Here is an 18,781-nt window from a genome sequence, read left to right on the forward strand (position 1 = left end):
TAAGTACTTAACAGGGGAACCTGAAGGTGAAACAAGAAAATCTGTTATTGGACTCTAACCAGAATCAGTTACATCATATTCATGCGAGTAGTACCACAGCCACTTTCTCTGAGTCAGTTTTTTGTCTTTCAATATCTTAATTGGTGTTCCAAAATAATTCTTATATTATAAGCAGTGTTCCTTTATGTATAGAGAATATAAACTCTTTTATCATCTCTTCCTTCCTCGGAGAGTTTCACTTTCTAGACCTATGACATTTGATTTGCAATTTGTTACATTTATGATTACCAGTTATAAAGATGTCTAATATAGAGAGTCCCAAAAAATGTGTAGGCACAACTGTTTGGATAGTCATGAGACATGTAGACCTGTACAAGTGGTGACATTACATGTAACAGTGATTACATGCGATAATAATGCTTCTTGATGGCGTAAGTTTTAGTATTGTTACTGCCATTGTTTTTTTGTTTTTTTTTTTCATTTTAAGCAAAATGTTAACAATTCATCTGATGTTTGAACAGTGAAAGTGGATTCCTAAGTGCTACTAGAAAGCTGAAAATATGAAGGTGGTACAAAGGCTCTGAAGATGAATTTGATACTGAATGGCATTTAACCATTTCAAGGCAGCATGATGAGTTTAGTGCAGCCAAAAGAGTGCAAGACATGCATAAGGATTGCCCATTGATGACGAAATTTCCCCCAAAGTATAACAGAGTTTCAAACAATTCCAAAGAAAGTCTTTAAAACATTATTATTGTAAAATTTCTGTTTGCAAAATCAGCATTCACTGCATTCAGCAATATGCAAAGTGATACTTACTAACCATGCTGTGAGGGCCATGCCATAGCTCAAGCGGTTAGTCGCTGACTTCCCATCGTGGCGGCCCAGTTTCGATCCCGGGTCTAATCAAGTGTGATTTGTGGTGGACAAAGTGGCGCTTGGGCAGGTTTTCTCCGAGTACTTCGGTTTCCCCTGTCAATCTTCATCCAATTGCTCCACAATCACCCTCACCTATCATCTGGGGCTGGTACAATAGGCCAGAAGTGGCCCCAGTACAAGGGACTTAGTCCCACCCCACTAGCAATAAAAGAAAACCATGCTGTGAAAGTAAATTACACAGAACATCTGCTTGGAATTCTGGAATGCGTTTTATGGATGTGTATAAAAATTGTTTCTTTACAGGATCAATTGTTTGGTCTGGTAATGTTTCAAAATGTATGCATTATTAGTCAGAAAATATGTCTGTAGTAAATCAAATACAATTCATAAATAACATTAAAGAAAGCAATTAGTGTTTCAGAGATAACATTAATCTAGAAACATAAATATAGAAGTAAGGGTGGTATTAAAATTGATGAAACAAAAAGTAGGCATGGTTATGGAGGCTGGATTCAATTGAATCAGGACACAATCCAGTCCCATTGTAGCAATGAACATGTCAAAGATTACATTAATCTAGAAACATAAATATAGAAGGTTGGGTGGTATTAAAATTGTTGAAACAAAAAGTGGACATGGTTATGGAGTCTGCATTCAATTGAATTAGGATAGATTCCAGTCCCATTGTTGGTCTTCTCTATAAACTGTAAAGAACTTATACATGCCGTAAAATCAAGGAATTTCTTGGCCAGTTTATTAATTATTCAAAAATATATTACATGTGGGATTAGTTAGAGAAAGAAATTCTGGAATTACAAGTTATTTCAGTGGACCAGAGGACCCAGGTCAAGATCCAAGTGACTGGTAAGAGGGAAGTGTGGGCTGAGGTGAACTGTATAAAACTAAGGGATGGAGGACATTTGGAGGCTGTTCATCAATTTTCCAACTATCAGTACAAACAGTGACAGAAAGAGAAAATCATACTCACGGGATTCTTTAACAATTCTGTATGTCTTGTTTGGACATTAAGCCCTCTTTTGGGACGGATGAGTACGTAGATGGTTCTGAGACCTAGGCAAGAGCGGAGCAATTTCTCCACGAGAGCCTTCCCCACAAAACCTGTTGCACCAGTTACAAGAACACAGCTTCCATTGAAAAAGTTTTGGATTGGAGTGTCAGAAACACTGGCATCCATGCTTTCCCCATTGCCTCCAGCTTCATTGTTATTATTGGTCCCCATGTTGTCCTGAGTTTACCAAACCCTTTTGACAGTTCTAGGTCAGATAAAATAAATACTCATATACAACATATATCTTCATCAACACCTGAAAAGAAAACCAAGACTCTCTTAGAAAGCGGACACTTTTGTTATGAATTTTTATCTCCTAGTTAAAATTTAATTCAGTAATATGGCACTGTCCTCCAGTTCCAAAGGCTTTAATTCTGAGACTGACTATATTCAATGAATTTTGTAAATTTTTGCAACAAAGTATATACCATGGAGATGTAGTGACTCTCTACTGTTATCTCCATATATCATATCTACAAATTCACCCATGATTCTATGAAACACAAAACTGGAAATCTACACTAAATGCTAAAGTACAAAAGATGTGGATAGAAGTGGTTGTGGTCTACTTTAAGGCACCGATGGATTGTACTTATTAACCATCCTAGCCTGGCTAACAATTTGAAAAGTGAAGTAAAAGTGTTACCTACATAGTTCAGTGGTACTCCGCATAATAGTAGGTGAAAAGATCAGATAATACATCATCAGACACCACCACCCATCTAATCATAGACTTGTTAGCCACTTCTCTATGGCTTACATTGGCCGTTTTTGGGCACAAGTAAAGATACGATATGGCGTTGGACTGAGGGGAGGAGAGAGCACAAGGCATTTCTAGCTGCATCAAGCTCACTATCTGAGCCAAATAGGAAATCGTTATACATGTTGGAAATGCTATCACATCTTGGTTGCTTGGTAGTTGCAGAACATGCAGCCAATGGAAGCAAACAAGCAAGATCAGTATGCCGAAACGCGTATTTCTGCTCAATAATAGCATGATGATCTTCAAGACCAACACTACTGGATAACAACTGACCAATAGATTCTCTGAAATTCTCACATTAAATTTATTTCACTTCTAGAAAATGGAAATTTTAAACGACAAATGACACAAACTCCGTCCCAAGTGCAAACAATATATATTATATGTCTTTGATCTTGCTCTCTTCTACACTACATGTTTCGGCCTCTAACGGCCATCGTCAGGTGTATACTCTTACGTTGCTGCCACACTGAACCCAGTCTAAAATTTAACATTTAAAAAACACATTGTTACTTTCTTCGTTATTATCAACATCTACCTCGTTGATATCTGTCTGGTATGTAGGTTATTTTGCACACGTCAATTTTGATTTTCCTGCAGTAGCACTATAAAATCTTTAGTTATAATTTTAAAATCCTTTAAAATTTTCTCTAAATTTTAAATTTAAAATTTAAAATTGTTAGGGTTACTCGCCCTATGTCTAAAGTGCTGCAGCAGCTAGTTCTTGTTTCCACACTGTACAGGTGTTATCTGTAATATACAAATATTCGTATTATTATTTTATGTACGTAATATTTTTTTATGTGTTTATATTGTTATTTGTACTTACTCTGTGTAGTCTTCCTGTGTGCGTGCCACTGCTTGTCTTTACTATGTGTGCTGTCTGATGTATTGTGTGCTGTGTTTTATGTTGGTGAGTGTAGGGGGGAATGGGTAGTGTGGAGAGAGAGGTACCGTTAGTCTGTGTAGATTTCGTGTATCATTTGAAATATGGGATTGTGTGTTTCTATGTCTGTATCATTCATGTGTAGGCTTTTCTTACTTATTTTATATATATGGTATTTCTCTAATGTATTCAAATGTCTGTCTTTCTTTCTGGTTGTTACAACTTCCATTACCTCTGTTATTGTTCCGTATGCATGTCCTATATTTAGTATGTGATTTGAGTACCCGGAATTGCTATCATTATTTCTAATATCATGTATATGTTCTTTATATCTAGTGTTAAATGTTCTACCTGTTTGCCCAATGTATTTCAATGGGCAATCTACACATTTCATTTGGTATATGCCACTTTTATACTAAATATACTCAAACAAAAACCACAAGTAGATAAATACAATAAAAGTAACGGATATTTTAACCGAGGAAAAAAACTTCATTGTTGCCACACAAATACAAGGTGCAATAAGAAAATGCGAAGCCGAATAGTTCTTAACCATTTTTATAGTTTCTATTTTCGTGCTATTTTACATTCCCCTTTTCTCTTATTATTAAATATATTACTTTTAGCTCAGATTTGCATAGTTTTCTTGGAGGGTTTGTGCACTGGATTTCCATGACCTCCCCCTGCCTCGGGATTTGGATAGAACTTTTGAAAATGTCATGTTCCCCCACTACTTTCAGAGAGACCACAAGAAACCTCAGGTGAGAATGTCACTGAACTAAAAGTAGTACCAGGGAATTATGAACACAAAACTAGGTCACTAGTAATTATACTGTGACTTACTTACTTACTTACTTACTCATGGAGCTGAGCCCTTCTGGAGGAGCCGCCAATTCTGCAGGTACTCAAAAATTTCCCAGCATTTTATGGAACCCGAAGTTTCATCACCGTGTTCACAAGAGCCCTCCACTGGTCCCTATCCTGAGCCAGATCTATCCAATCCATACCATCCCATCCTATCTCTCTAAGATCCATTCTAATATTGTCCACCCACCTACACCTTGGTAATTATACTGTGACATTTGATTAAATGGAATGGATATTAAAAAAAAGTAGCGTCTGTCTTTAACAGGTAAAAAGAACTGTACGAAAGTTATACAAAACCGTTGTTTATGACAAAGAGTGATGAAATGGAACAGATGTAGAGGTACATGAGACGTTTGTTTTCATTTTTTGTATATCTATGAGGAAATCAAATCTTGTTAAGACTAATCAAGGGTGAATTCATATCCATGGTGTGAAGTTACTTTGAGCCCATCCAAAATGAAATTTTGTAAGGCGATGACTGTTATCACAAAACTTCTTTGTCACAAATATTTAGTAACTATATATGCCGTTTACAAAGATGTCCCATTAGGGTGGCCTCCACATCCATGTCCATCCTGAAACTATACCTCCCTTTAGAACTGTCTTGCTTTCCAGAGCCACTCATTTATTGCTTCAAATTGCTTATTGATATCTTTCAGGTCTGTTGGCCCATATTCTGATCTGACATCAGTTCTTCTTTGAACCGAAATACTGCCGAGTAAAAATTTGACATTAGATTAGAACTAATTTAGGTCTATCCATGATTGGCTGAAAATGACGAGACACACTTTTGAGGTGTGGTTATTTGAAACAATTGAACAGATCTCCAGACCCAAGCTCCACCTTATCCGCCCACCTGACCACACGTAACAAAACAAGAGAACAGTGGAATTCATTTTCACCAAATTTGATAATGAGGATGTTCATTGATATGTGTCGAAACTTTGCAATTTTGGTTAAAATTGAACAAAACTTCATGTGAAAACCTGCATGCGTTTCTGAAAACACTTCTAACATAACGACCTAGATATTTATCAGAGAAAATAATTGTTGAAGAGAAGTGGTAGAACACGAAACTCGAGTTTTATGACCTATATACTTCTCTGTAAGTTTGTTGTTTTACAGATAAAGCGAGCGGAACTATCACAACTCTTACTTCATGCGAACAATTCTAGTTTTTTTTTTTTTTAACCTTGGTGAGATTATTGAACTCGGTCCGTTATTGCACTATTCCGAAAATGACTGAGCGAAACTGACAGATGACAGGAATTAAAATTAAGGGACAGTCTAAAATTATTGACTCTGCTGTCTCTAAGCCAGGAAGAGACAGATATGTCTTGGGGAATGTCTACTGCTTGACAGAGTGAGTAAGGAATGTACTATATACTGACCAAATATCGCTAGATGTGAGAACTGTACTTGGAAGATGTAGTCTGGAATTAGATTATGTCAACTGATGCCAACAAGCTGGAATGCATCCAGCAGAGGTTTGCGGCCCTTTGTTCTATCCTCAAGTTCATTACAATTATTCTCTTGCTCTTGAGGACTTAAAATTGCATACTTTACATACTAGGAGAAATCGCCTTGATGCTGTCTTTCTTATTCAAGTTTATTTTGGCTCGAAATTCTGCCCTTCTATTCTGGAAATTGTTGGTCTCCGAGTTCCTGCTCGGTATATCAGAGATTTTGCATTGTTCAATGTTTATTCCTCATCTAAAAATTGTCCCTCTGCTGGATGTGCAGCAGCTGCTAATGTTGTCTGCAGGGATGTTGACGTATTCGGAGTCAAGAATGTTCTACCCAAACAAATTTTAAATATAGTATAATTGTTAGTATTATTATTATTTGCAATAAAACAAAATTAATTATTATTATTATCCTCTGAAAATCGATACTTTTCATTTCTTAATTAAATATTTATATTTCACATCTCACTTCCTAATAACACTAAGTTTTATGTTAATGAAATTATTATTATTGTTATTATTATCATTTATTTGCTTATTTGTTTATTTTTCTTCATTATTGTGTTTTCCCAAGTACTTGCCTGTAATTTCTCTTTGACTTTTAATGTGTTTGTCTATAATGTAATTACTTTCATCTACACTGTGCTCTGTCTGTAATTGGCCTTGCGGCTGTTGACTCGGCACATAAATAATAAAGAATTGAATTAAAGACGGGGTTTGGATTGATGAATAGATTTATAGACCACTTACATGTCGTAACTACAAATAACTATAACACTATTGCTGATTTCCACATTAAGTTCTCTAAGTTTACTTTCTCTAGTCTTTACTTGGTAACAGCTCTCAACAATCGCTATTCCTCTGCAGTATTTCCACTAGACGTTTCCTGGTAACGAATCTTAACAATTGAGATTTTTTAACTTCTGTTACACGCTGGTTAACACTCCACCATTCCACCCTTAACTGCACTGCACTCACTCTCTGAACTAGTCAAAGTCGGCCATTCAGTCAGTCAGTCTTGGTGTCGAGCCCAACCTGGGGCTTATGACCATATATTTACTACTGTTTGACAGTTACGGTCGTGTTACTATGGGGCGCCCACTCTAACGAGAGGACGGGTCTGTATTTTATTAGATTTATTGTCTGCAGTAATAAGCTATTTGTCATAATGTAAAGGATATTTGCATTTCACATGTTAAACATGTTAATAAAGACCTCTATCAGTCCAGGTTCAGTACAGCAGGTTATGCCCTATTTCTAGTAGCTTCCATTACAATGGCAGTCTAGTGACTTGAACGGTTGTATGCTAGAACGTCGGGCTTTGCCTTGTCCAATGCTGCGAAGATTTTTGTTATCATGACTTTATATGACTTTTGCTTGTTGCATGCATAATTTTGTTATACAATATAATCATATATGCACGGAATTTTGAAATCCATGTGTAAATCGCGAACCGATGCGTTCCTTAGAAAATTGCCAATGGTGCGGAGAACCTTGTTTTGTAGGCGCTGCAATTTCATTAGACGGGTATCTACTGCGAATTTCCAGGCGCGACTAGCAGAAGTCTTTACTGATCTAATGAGAGATTTGTGGGGGGTCAGTTTCATGTTAGCGCTTAGTCGCTCACTTTTGAATAAAGAAAACTCTCTGAACTAGTCTCGGTCGGTCGAGTAAGATAGCCTCGGAGAGAACTCACAGAGAACGCCGCCAGCAACATCTCTTCTATTGTTGCGTGACGCCACCGCGTACGTGCTTTCCCAATCGTTCCATAGCAACGGCTGTACGCGTCACGTATCGTGACACCTCCTCTATTGTGTACGGTCATTGCCTAGCAACGGCTGTTTCTCTGCCTCCACAGTTCTTGCTTTGAGCAATTAAGCCACAGTATGTAAGTATGCATTTATGATGTGCGTGTCGCTAGCGTTCTATAGGTTGGACGCGTTTTATTCATATTCGGTATTTAAGAGCCGTAGCAGGAATGAAAAGCCTAATTGTAAAACATTAAACGCGGCAATATTTGTGGGGGATGGAGTCCAGCTGGGTCACTCAGCACGGCGGCCACTGATTGGCCTATTGTACTTGCCCCGGGTGATTATGTTGATGGAGAATTTGGTGGAATGAAGATTGGCAGGGGAAACCGAAATACTCGGAGAAAACTCGCCCCAGGGCCACTTTGTCCACCACAAATCCCACTTGACCAGACCCGGGATCGAACCCGTGCCGCCGCTGTAGGAAGCGAGTGACTAACCGTAACTAACGTTCTCTCTAACTAGTCCCGTTCATTACCGATAGATGGCATTAGAGGTGTTACTGTAATAGCGTCAATTCGGGATTCGACGGTAGAAGAGAGAACTGTGCGGAACGAAATTGTTAGCTCCGAACGAAACTTCTACATTGTGAATTGTTATTACGGTTCGACATTTTAAGTGACGTGGACAGTGGTTTACTGTGATATTTGTGTCGTAAATCGTTAATCAGAGTGAATACATCCAACACACAGTTATAACAAAAACACAACCTCTACTTGCCGCTCTGCGGCCCAGGGCCCATCCTAGATGAGTGGTCCGGATAAAGACGTAAACTTGATGGACTGTGATGGAACTACGATGGTGAAGACAAAGCTGAGACGACGCAGTAGGAGCCCACCAAGCAATGCCCTATTAAACAAGAAACGGACAGTTGGAAACCCACAACCGCCCACTACAGACAACATCGCTGCGCCGCCGGCCACGACAACAGGTAACAGCTTCGATAACGCAACCGCAGCCCTCACCTTCACCAAAGAGGATGCAGGGCCCTTTGTCCTCCACCTCAGAGGAAACCGTGAAAATAATACCAGACCGCTAATGGCACTCGAAGTATGTCGAATGCTAGAGAAATCTATCGTAAAATACGATCTAGTGACCCCTCTTACGAGAAACACGTGGGAAATCACTTTCAATACACGAGACACTGCTAACTACGCTTTAACCTCCCCCTACCCGAAACAACACGGTTTGATGATTTGGTTGCCTTGGATGAAAGTTTTTAGGAAAGGCATCATTAGAGGCATCCCCCTAGACTGCTCTGTTGCGGAAATTAAGGAAGAACTTAACAAATCAAATCCCGGACTGAAAGTATCAGAAGTATCCAGGTTAAAGCGACGAATACAGAAGGATGGACACACTGAATGGGCCGACACCCACACTGTCAGTGTTGTTGTAAGAAGTACACAATTACCAAAATTCGTTTATATTTGGCGAACGAGACTGGACTTGGAACCCTTCATCCCACAGGTTCGACAGTGCTTTAAATGCGGCAGATTCGGCCATATTAGTAAAGTTTGCAAAGCAATTGAGAAATGCCTGACTTGTGCCCACGACAAGCACCCAGAAAGCGAAACATGTGCGACAACCCCGATGTGCATTAACTGCAAAGGTGACCATCCTACCCTCAACAGACAATGTCCCAAATTTAGGGAATCCAAAGAAATCTGTAGAATTATGGCTCATGAAAATGTACCCTTTGCAATAGCACAAAAACAATTCTCCAACATGCAACATAATTCCTTGTTCCACTCACCATCTATAACTTTCAGCAACTTCCCACCATTGCGACATTCTCCTACTCCAAGTAAATTCCCTTTGCCCCCTGAACAGAAAAATCGCAAATACAGTGAAGCCGTGCAAGCTCGGCCGGCCAAGGACCGTATTTCGCACACGACTCCTTACCTCGCTGAGACCAACTCGCCAATGAGCAACATCCATTCTGTTCACCTACAAAGACTGGAATCGATCTTAAAAGCAGACCCGAACTCGAATGCTCTATGGAATAGAATATGGAAAGCAATCGACTTACATATTCAGTTCTCAAATGGACAAGAACCCCAACGTGCTCCGAATACTTCAATGGAATTGCCAAAGTCTCAAAAACAAGCTACATGAACTTCAATTTAGAGCACAACAGTTTGACATCATTCTATTAAACGAAACCTGGCTGACACAAACGGACAAAGTCTATATAAAAGGATTCGACGTTATTCGCAAAGACAGAACGCATCGTGCTGGAGGAGGTACTGCCATCTTCATTAACAATTTTCTCAAATATGAGAAACGACCTGCCCTATACGACTGCGACGGGAGCATTGAACTATGCGCATTGACCCTGCACTTAGTAGAGGGAAAGCTACTATTGGCAACTGGATACAGGCCCCCCGATAAACACATTTCGAACGATAAATGGCTGCGCTTCCTAAACCAATTCCACGATAGGTTTCTATTAGCAGGGGATTTTAATGCCCACCACCCCCTCTGGGGCAGCCCTCGCGCTTGCTCTGAGGGAGATAAACTTTTTCGCGCCATAGAAAGTACTGATAATTGTGTCATCAACCAAGGAGATACAACCTTCCGCTCAAGACAATTTAATACGGAATCGGCTATAGATATCTCAATAACAGACAGCCGATCCTACCCAGCGTACAACTGGTGCGTTGGGAAGGACTCATGGGGTAGTGACCATTACCCTATCACACTAGAACTCCACAAAAAAGCGAATCCCAGAATCATTCACCGGGCACCGCACAAAATATATACTCTTAAGACAAATTGGCAACAGGCCATCTCCAACATCTCCTGCAACTTAGATGCCCTCGAAGCAACTATCTTACACCCAGATACCGACACCCAGGTTAAGTACTCCACCTTTGCAGCTACTATAACCTCCGCGGTCATGGAGGCCACACCAGGGAGAAAATACCACAACACGAGAAACCACAAACAGAATTCCAACCTTGCTAACAATCAAAAATCTCACAAACGCCCTAACCCAGCACCATTTTGGAACGAAGACTGCAACCGACTTATTCGGCTTAGAAAAGGAGCACTCCTACGACTCCAGCAGTACCCATCGAGAGACAATTTTCTCCAATACAAGAAAATCGAAGCTAAGACGAGATCTGATATACGCAGAATCAAACGGGACTACTATCGGAACTTCTGTTGTTCCCTCAACCGCTTCACTAATCAATCTTACATATGGAGGAAACTAGCTGGACTTAAGCGCGCCTGGAACACTACCCCTCAATCGAATGAATACAACGTGCAGAGGATTCACACCATTGAAACAGCAATAGAATCACTGTGCCCCCCTTGGGCCCCAGTACAACCGCCATGTTTGAAAAACGACTATGAAGACCCATTCATGGACCACCCCTTTACTAAGGAAGAATTAGAAGCAGCCATCCTAAGTACTAACCCTAAGTCATCCCCAGGCCTTGATGGAATTGACTACTTAGTCATTCGCTCTCTCCCAGACACGGTCAAACCCCTGCTTCTAAGACTCTATAATGACATCTATCTGACTGAATCCTTTCCAACTGAATGGAAACAGTATTCCATCTTCTTCATCCCTAAACCCGATAAAGGAAAAGTCAGACCCATTTCGTTGGCTGCTTGCCTTCTCAAAATCATGGAAAAAATGATCAACATGAGATTAAACTGGTGGTTGGAATACAACCACCTACTACCCCCCCTACAATTCGGTTTCCGTAAGAACAAATCATGCCTGGATAATGCCACTGTGCTTTACCTGGACATAATCAATGCGTTCGACCTGAATCGACACCTGGGTGCCGTATTTCTTGATATCCAAAGTGCTTTTGACAACGTATTGGCCGACGTCCTCATCGAAAGACTGAAACTCACAAACCTCCCTCGCCACTTTTTAGCTTTCATCTACAATTTAGTTTCAGAAAGATTCCTCTACCTCCGATACGACAACCTGGATGTTGTACGAACGGCGTATCGGGGGCTACCTCAAGGTAGTGTTCTCAGCCCGATTCTCTTTGCCCTCTACATGACGCCCCTCAACGCGAGCATGCAAGGCCCCTGCACCGTACTCCAGTTTGCTGATGACATCGCCCTCTACTATTCTGACAAGGATCCCAAAATCATTTCCACTAAGCTCACACAAGACATTGGTACAATGAACGTCTTTCTAGAGAACAGCGGGCTAAAACTGGCCCCCGACAAGTGTCAATATTGCCTCTTCAGTAAAAATAGAACCATAAGAGCTGCCCGCTGGGAAGTAACTATAGGCAACGCCGCATGCAGATCAGTGCCAGTGGTGAAATTTCTGGGAATATTATTCGAATCATCGCTTAATTGGAAACAACACCTCCTCTACATCAGATCCAAATGTATCAAACCATTGACTATTATCAGCTATTTGCGTTCAACATGGATAGGAGCCGACCCATCTATCCTACTACGCCTATATATTGCGCTAGTGAGGTCTCGAATTGAGTATGGTTCGCATCTTTTCACTCCGTTAAATGCCACAGAAACCACCTCCATGGAACGTATACAATGTAAAGCCCTTCGGCTAGCTATGGGATATATGGCATCCACACCCACAAATGTAACCCAGGCAGAAGCACGGATTCCACCCCTGGACATGAGATTTAAACTACTCTGTGACAACTACATCTCCAGAATCTACACCCTCTCAAATCATCCGCTACTGGCCCGTATATCACAACTTGCAGACACTAGGATGCATCCCACCAGGATACACACTGGACAAGAGCCCCTAATTCTCACGTGCTACAAGGAAATTGAACCTCTGCATCACCTTATTGCCCACTCCGATAAACCCCTGATATACAGTTACCCCTACAAGACTTCCTTTCATCAGGCCCGGGTCTCATTTGCCGAGGGCCTAGCTGCCAGCTCATCACCACAAGGGAAGGCCATGATCGACTCGCTGGTTAAGGAACTCGAAGGTTCCAACCGTTGTTTTTTCACAGATGGATCCAAAACGGAAGGTTGCCGTTTTGTAGGTTTTGCCTCCGTGACTTCTACAAACTCCACGGCGAACCTATATAGAACATCCAAGTATGCCTCAGTCTTCACAGCGGAAGCTATGGCTATTATATCGACGCTAGAAATGATAAAACAGAGTCCGAACACACACTTCAGTCTTTTCTCAGACTCCAAAAGTGTCTTGGAAGCCCTACGCTCTGGCTCCCCACTGAAACACTGTAGTCATCTAATACTTACCATTAAAGAGCAACTCCTCATGCTTGAAGAAAAGGGTAAAATCGTTCACTTCTACTGGATACCTGCCCACATTGGAATCACCCACAACGAACGGGCCGACATGGCGGCAAAAGAGAGTGTTTACAAAGGCATAGACTCCCAACTATTATTACCCTGGACCGACCTTAGAGCCTGTTGGAAACAGAAAATGTTAAAGGATTTTTACGCATGGGGCTACTCATCGGGAGCACACAAAGGAAAATATTACTTCGATAATTACTTCGCTGAGGTACCTTACCCCTGGTTCAACAAGATTAAGCTCCACCGGAAGCCCATCGTCACGCTCAACAGACTTCGAGCCGGGCACTACTGCCTGAAAACCCACCTCCATAGACTCAACATTGTTCCCCATGCGATTTGCGACTGCGGAGAAAATATCGAATCTCCCAACCACATCTTATGGCAATGCAAACGATTTGATGCGGCACGAGAAGACATGCTCAGGAACCTGATTAAGCGCAATGAATACCCCCCGTACAAGATCGAACCCCTCCTCAGGGACATGGACCCTGGGATTATTGCATCGATTGCTCACTACCTAACCCGCATCGACATCACCATTTAATGAACATACATTAGTCCTTGCTACATAAATTAGATACAAACCGTATCTACTTCACCAACAACCGCCTTCACTTAGCCACGTATTCCAGTTTAGACCTACTCATCAGCATGCTATAAACCTGTTTCATATTAAGCCTACTTGTAAACTTAATGTAAATATGTCTTAACTCTGAACCTATTAGTAAGCATGTTACAAACTCTAACTTAAGCTTGTAATTGGCAGAATGGGCTCTCCAGCCCGACGCCAAATTCTTATACCTCACAATAAAAAAAAAAAAAAAGCGTCAATTCGGGAACTTCATTGTCGCACTGTAAAAATTGTCCTATTATTTATCAGTGAACAGACACCTCAAGGTTAGGAAAGTAATAAATAGAACGAGATAATCCTCAAAATTTGACTCACCGGTCTGTCACTTTTCTTGTATATATCACTGAACGATGCGCTAACGATTTCTAGGGAAGTGTTTCGCAATATTCATGATAACGTGAACCCGTTAATTCTTCGGACCCCTTCCTCAAATTTGTCTCATACATTTTGATTAAGAATATATATTAACTACAATATTATGACGTGTTAGTGACTAGATACGGGGTTTTGACTGGTAATTAGATTTATTAGACTGTTATAATTCGTAACCACAAAGAATTACAACATTATCACAGATCTACACACAACTCACTGCACTGCAACACATACCGTATTTACGCATGTATAGGCCGCGTGCGTGTATAGGCCGCAGCACAATTTTCAGACAGAAATTATAGAAAAAATATTTTCTTGGAATATTATTTCAGGAGTATTACACCCTGTATTACTAATTATGAATATATTTTTTTTAAATGAAGTGTGATTTCGAATATAAGCCGCACCCCAGTTTTCCTCTTGAATTTTTGGCAAAAATGTGCGGCCTATACATGCGTAAATACGGTAATTCTTCTTTCCCTGCACTAGTCGTTACTTGGTAGCGACGTCTAACAATATAACTCAAGAGCCTCAGACTGGTAATCGCCGACTCTAACCTGCGACTTCTGACTGTTGATTCTCTACTCACAACATAATATGTTGTTACATAAGGAGATGACAGCAAGTGTTCGGTTGAAAAAATCTGATCATTAGTCTCGATGGGATTAACGCCAAGATGAACTGATTGACGGTGAACCACCAGTCTTAAAGCTATGTCTTTCTTTTAGACTCTTCTGTGCTTGAAATTTTCTTGCTATTAGAACTAGACTGGGTTCAGTGGAGTTGAAAATGCCAGCCGCGTACGTGTATCAAGGTATAAATTTCGTTATGAATGTTTTCAGATGCCGACAATGTTTTCTTCTTAATTTTTAGTGAGTGTTTTCTGATGTGTTTCGATGATACCTTTCTTCTTCTTTTCACCAAACACGACATAAATATTGGTCGTTATTTGGCAGCATGGAAGAAATACGTCGTAAATATATATATATATATATATCTTATTTGGGACCAAATTTATGGAGTTTCTTGAAGTCTTTTGTTTTATCGTTCATAACAAGCATACGATGCTTAACTTTCCCTGCAGTCAGAGGTTTAATTCATTTATAGTGCTCAAAAACTATTTATATTTCTACTTTCATCTGCCAGGGTTTTACCTCGACATAAATCAGAGGATTTGAGTTTGCAAAAGAAGAAAATTGTGTGACGAACCCATTTCTTCACACAACACACAGAACAATTGCGAATTTGTAGCATTTTCTTTAATTAAATTTTCCATTGTTGTATTTTAGCGTCCTGTTGCACTGATTTTCGTCTATGATATGTATGCCGTGTCCGTCTTGTAGTGCACTCAATTTCATCTGTTATTTCACAATATGTTTCGGCAATAAGTACCTTTTTCACGTTGCAGATATACACTGAGAGTGAGAGGAACGACTCCCATAGTGGAGGAACCGTACACGGGTTTGAACTGGGACATATAAGATGAATATCTTAACAAGATTTTAGTGTATAAAAATTTATTATGATTGATAAATATTTTAAAATATTTTTTAAATAATTTTACAATGACATAATGACAAGCAATGCAGTAGATTAACGTAAATGGAGCACCTGATGATGGCACTATGTTGCCGAAACATATTGTGAAATAACAGATGAAACTGAGTGCACTAAAAGACGGACACGGTATACATATCATGGACGAAATTTTCCAATTTAATTGCTTACGAAAGTACTTCCCAGAGTTTTGGTGACATATTTTTGGACTAAAGTTTTTCGCGATGTAAATAACAAAGAACTGCAACCAAATCAGGGTGAGATATTCTCTTAATTCCAGCTGTAACTCTCGAGTGAAGTCCTATCATTGTTGCAGTTCCAACTGTACGTACGTTGATATAGCATTTCTACTGCAGCCTTTTATTCTCAGTTAATTCTTTCAAAGAGCTAAAAATACATTCGTTAAAAGTATAAGTTTTCAGTTTCAAGCAGCAAAGGATTCTTTCCTTCATATCCTTCTTGCAATAGCCAATAAGCCTTACGCGCGGGCGCAGGCACACACGAACACACACACGTACCAGTGAAATGGCCTGTCGAGTCATCTTTTTGAATTTGAAACCAGTGATATGAGATAATTCCTTCGATTAAGTGATCTGAAACATCGTCCGATAGGGCAAGCTCTCTTCGACTTACATTTCCTTTTCAAAATTAACGTTCAAACATAAAATATATATAAAGTTTACTTAACTAACTAACTCTATGGAGATTAGTCCTTCTTCAGAAGCCGCCAGCTATGCACCTACTCAAGAATTTCACAAAATTCACTGGTTCCTGTCCTCAGATAAAGTAAGTATAAAGTAAGTAAAGCTATCCCTGTACCAGGCTGTGAAGGGCCATAGGGTTGTGAGACGTTAAGGGTCCCACACTATCTAGACAATCGGCTCAAAGATGGCGGTAAGGTTGTAAGTCTTACGCACCGGCCGCGCTCTACTCCCTAGGAAAATTATGTAATTAATTCCTGGTACTCATTTCTGTTAGAGGCTTAGTCGACCCCAGGGCCAAATTACGGCCGGAAGGAATAGGTCAATTGATAAAAATCCAATGACCACATCGGGATTTGAACCCACGACCTTCCGGCTTGTAGCATAGTGTCTCAACCAACTACGCTACCGCGTGCCCCTGCCCTCAGATAAACTGTACTTAAATTTTGAGGATTCTCGATTTCATCAATTTAAACGTTACAGAAATAATAATTTTACTAGCAGCAATGACAATAAAATGAGGGCGATGTAAACCTAAAGGAAGGAACCTCATGTTCTCACCTCGCGGACCCCAGGTGTCCGAGGATCCCGGCTGAGAAACGTTACTGTAGCGTCAAGGTTTTCATACCTTAAACTAATGATGAGAACATTATGTGACTTTATCTATGAAAAATTAAACATGAGGCGTGTACAATGACGCCATAAAGAGTCATACGGCGACCCACTTCCCTCACCCCTCCTCCGAAGGAGAAAATGAAGATAATTTGCTGCTATTTACATTTGCGGCTACGAATGCGAAAAAGTATAGCAACTCTAGATGAGAGCTACTTCTAGCGGAAAACTTTTGAACTTGGACTCTGCCGAATGTTCGTCTATTCCACATGAGTAGATGATAACTTACTTTGTTTGTTTCAAATATTTTATTTGCTTAAGTGATGTGTGTGTGTGTNTTGACCTTGTTGTTGAGTCAACAAATAAATTATTATTATTATTATTATTATTATTTATTATTTATTTTTCTGAAGTGCCTGTCTGCATAATACGTCTCCAGAATTATTCATAGGATTTCACTGGAATTTGGTATTGTTTTCTACATTGTAATTAATTAGGGAATAAATTTTTATTCTCATCTGAAATTTAAAGTGTAACTTTCTGACATATTTTTGAACCGTCTTACACTCCACATAATTTGTTTGTAACTTTTATACTCTTCTATTTCTCCCTCCCTCTGTGTTACTTTTCTAAAAATCTTACAAATATTTGAATTCATTACTTCCATTTTTGTTCTCTTGCTAACCTCAAGATATGGAAGTGAGAGTTAGAGGCGAAATACGAAAACAGGTATCCAGAGACTTAATAGAAAGAATTTAGTCTCCCTTGCTTCATACATGCATATCAGACCCATGACCACATGATTCCAATAGTTGTTTAGAATCCTGAATTTTTTTAAGACATCAACGCAATCCATCTCGTAAATAGTGAGTCATCTTCAGTTCAGTCTTCTGTAGAGGTTCACAGCCGTTTTGTACGAATTCGCAAACGTTAAATGACGACATATGGAATGACGGACGCACTACCATGAAATAAACACAGAAACGAAAAACTTGAACCCTTAGAAATTATATATTAAATCATCCGAAAACTGACCCAAATTCTGCCCCTCTGTTATTAATTACATGCTTTTTCTGACGTAACGTGTAATGTCTTAATGATATTCTCCTAACATCACATTCCGTTGCAAGGACTGAGGCCAAATGTGAACCTTTTTTTTTTTCTTTTCTTTTTATTGCTGGGGTGGGACTAAGTCCCTTGTACTGCGGCCACTTCTGGCCTATTGTACCAGCCCATATGATAGGTGAGGGTGATTGTGGAGCAATTGGTGGAATGAAGATTGGCAGGGAAAACCGAAGTACTCGGAGAAAACCTGCCCCAGGGCCACTTTGTCCACCACAAATCCCACTTGACCAGACCCGGGATCGAACCCGGGCCGCTGCGATGGGAAGCCAGCGATTAACCGCTTGAGCTAAATGCGAACCTTAAAACTCGGGTTGATGACAACAATACAAGATGTGCACTCATTCTCCATCCCTTTCTTGTCACAACGGCTGAACTTATTCTGATGGATATATCTACAAACTACCAACCGATATATTTGCGAACCACTGGCTGGTTTACTAAATAACTAACTATATATATTTAACTAACCGTATAACTAACCCCTTTTCTTGCGCTGCTACCGTAACGTGGACGGCCTCTTTGGTCTAGTGGTCAGAATTCCTGCCTACAGATTCAGAGGTTTAATTCCCGATGCTACAACATTTTCTGCGAGGCACGCGATAGCGTAGTTGGTTTGAGACACTATGCTACAAGCCGGAAGGTAGCGGGTTCAAGTCCCGATTAGGTCATTGGATTTTTTCAATTGACCTAAACCTCCCAGCCGCACTATGGCCCTGGGGTTGACTCAGCCTCTAACAGAAATCAGTACCAGGA

At 40.1% G+C, this 18,781-nt stretch overlaps 1 protein-coding gene across 4 annotated transcripts in view; it reads right to left on the minus strand.

Moving 5' to 3' along the window:
• The window catches only part of LOC111873080 (putative fatty acyl-CoA reductase CG5065), a 71,594-nt gene that overhangs the window by 15,917 nt on the left and 36,896 nt on the right, over positions 1-18,781 (minus strand). For 2 of the 4 annotated variants that reach the window (XM_033754951.1, XM_023867475.2), the window contains exon 2: positions 1,868-2,204. In XM_033754951.1, coding sequence (XP_033610842.1) covers positions 1,868-2,119 — 252 coding nt within the window. In that variant the 5' untranslated portion in view covers positions 2,120-2,204. Of the gene's footprint in view, positions 1-1,867; positions 2,205-3,540; positions 3,561-18,781 lie in introns of those variants that run through there. The other 2 variants (XM_023867476.2, XM_033754952.1) reach the window with 2 other exon arrangements.

Source organism: Cryptotermes secundus, unplaced genomic scaffold (assembly GCF_002891405.2).
Source record: "Cryptotermes secundus unplaced genomic scaffold, Csec_1.0 scaffold120, whole genome shotgun sequence".
Taxonomy (NCBI): domain Eukaryota; kingdom Metazoa; phylum Arthropoda; class Insecta; order Blattodea; family Kalotermitidae; genus Cryptotermes; species Cryptotermes secundus.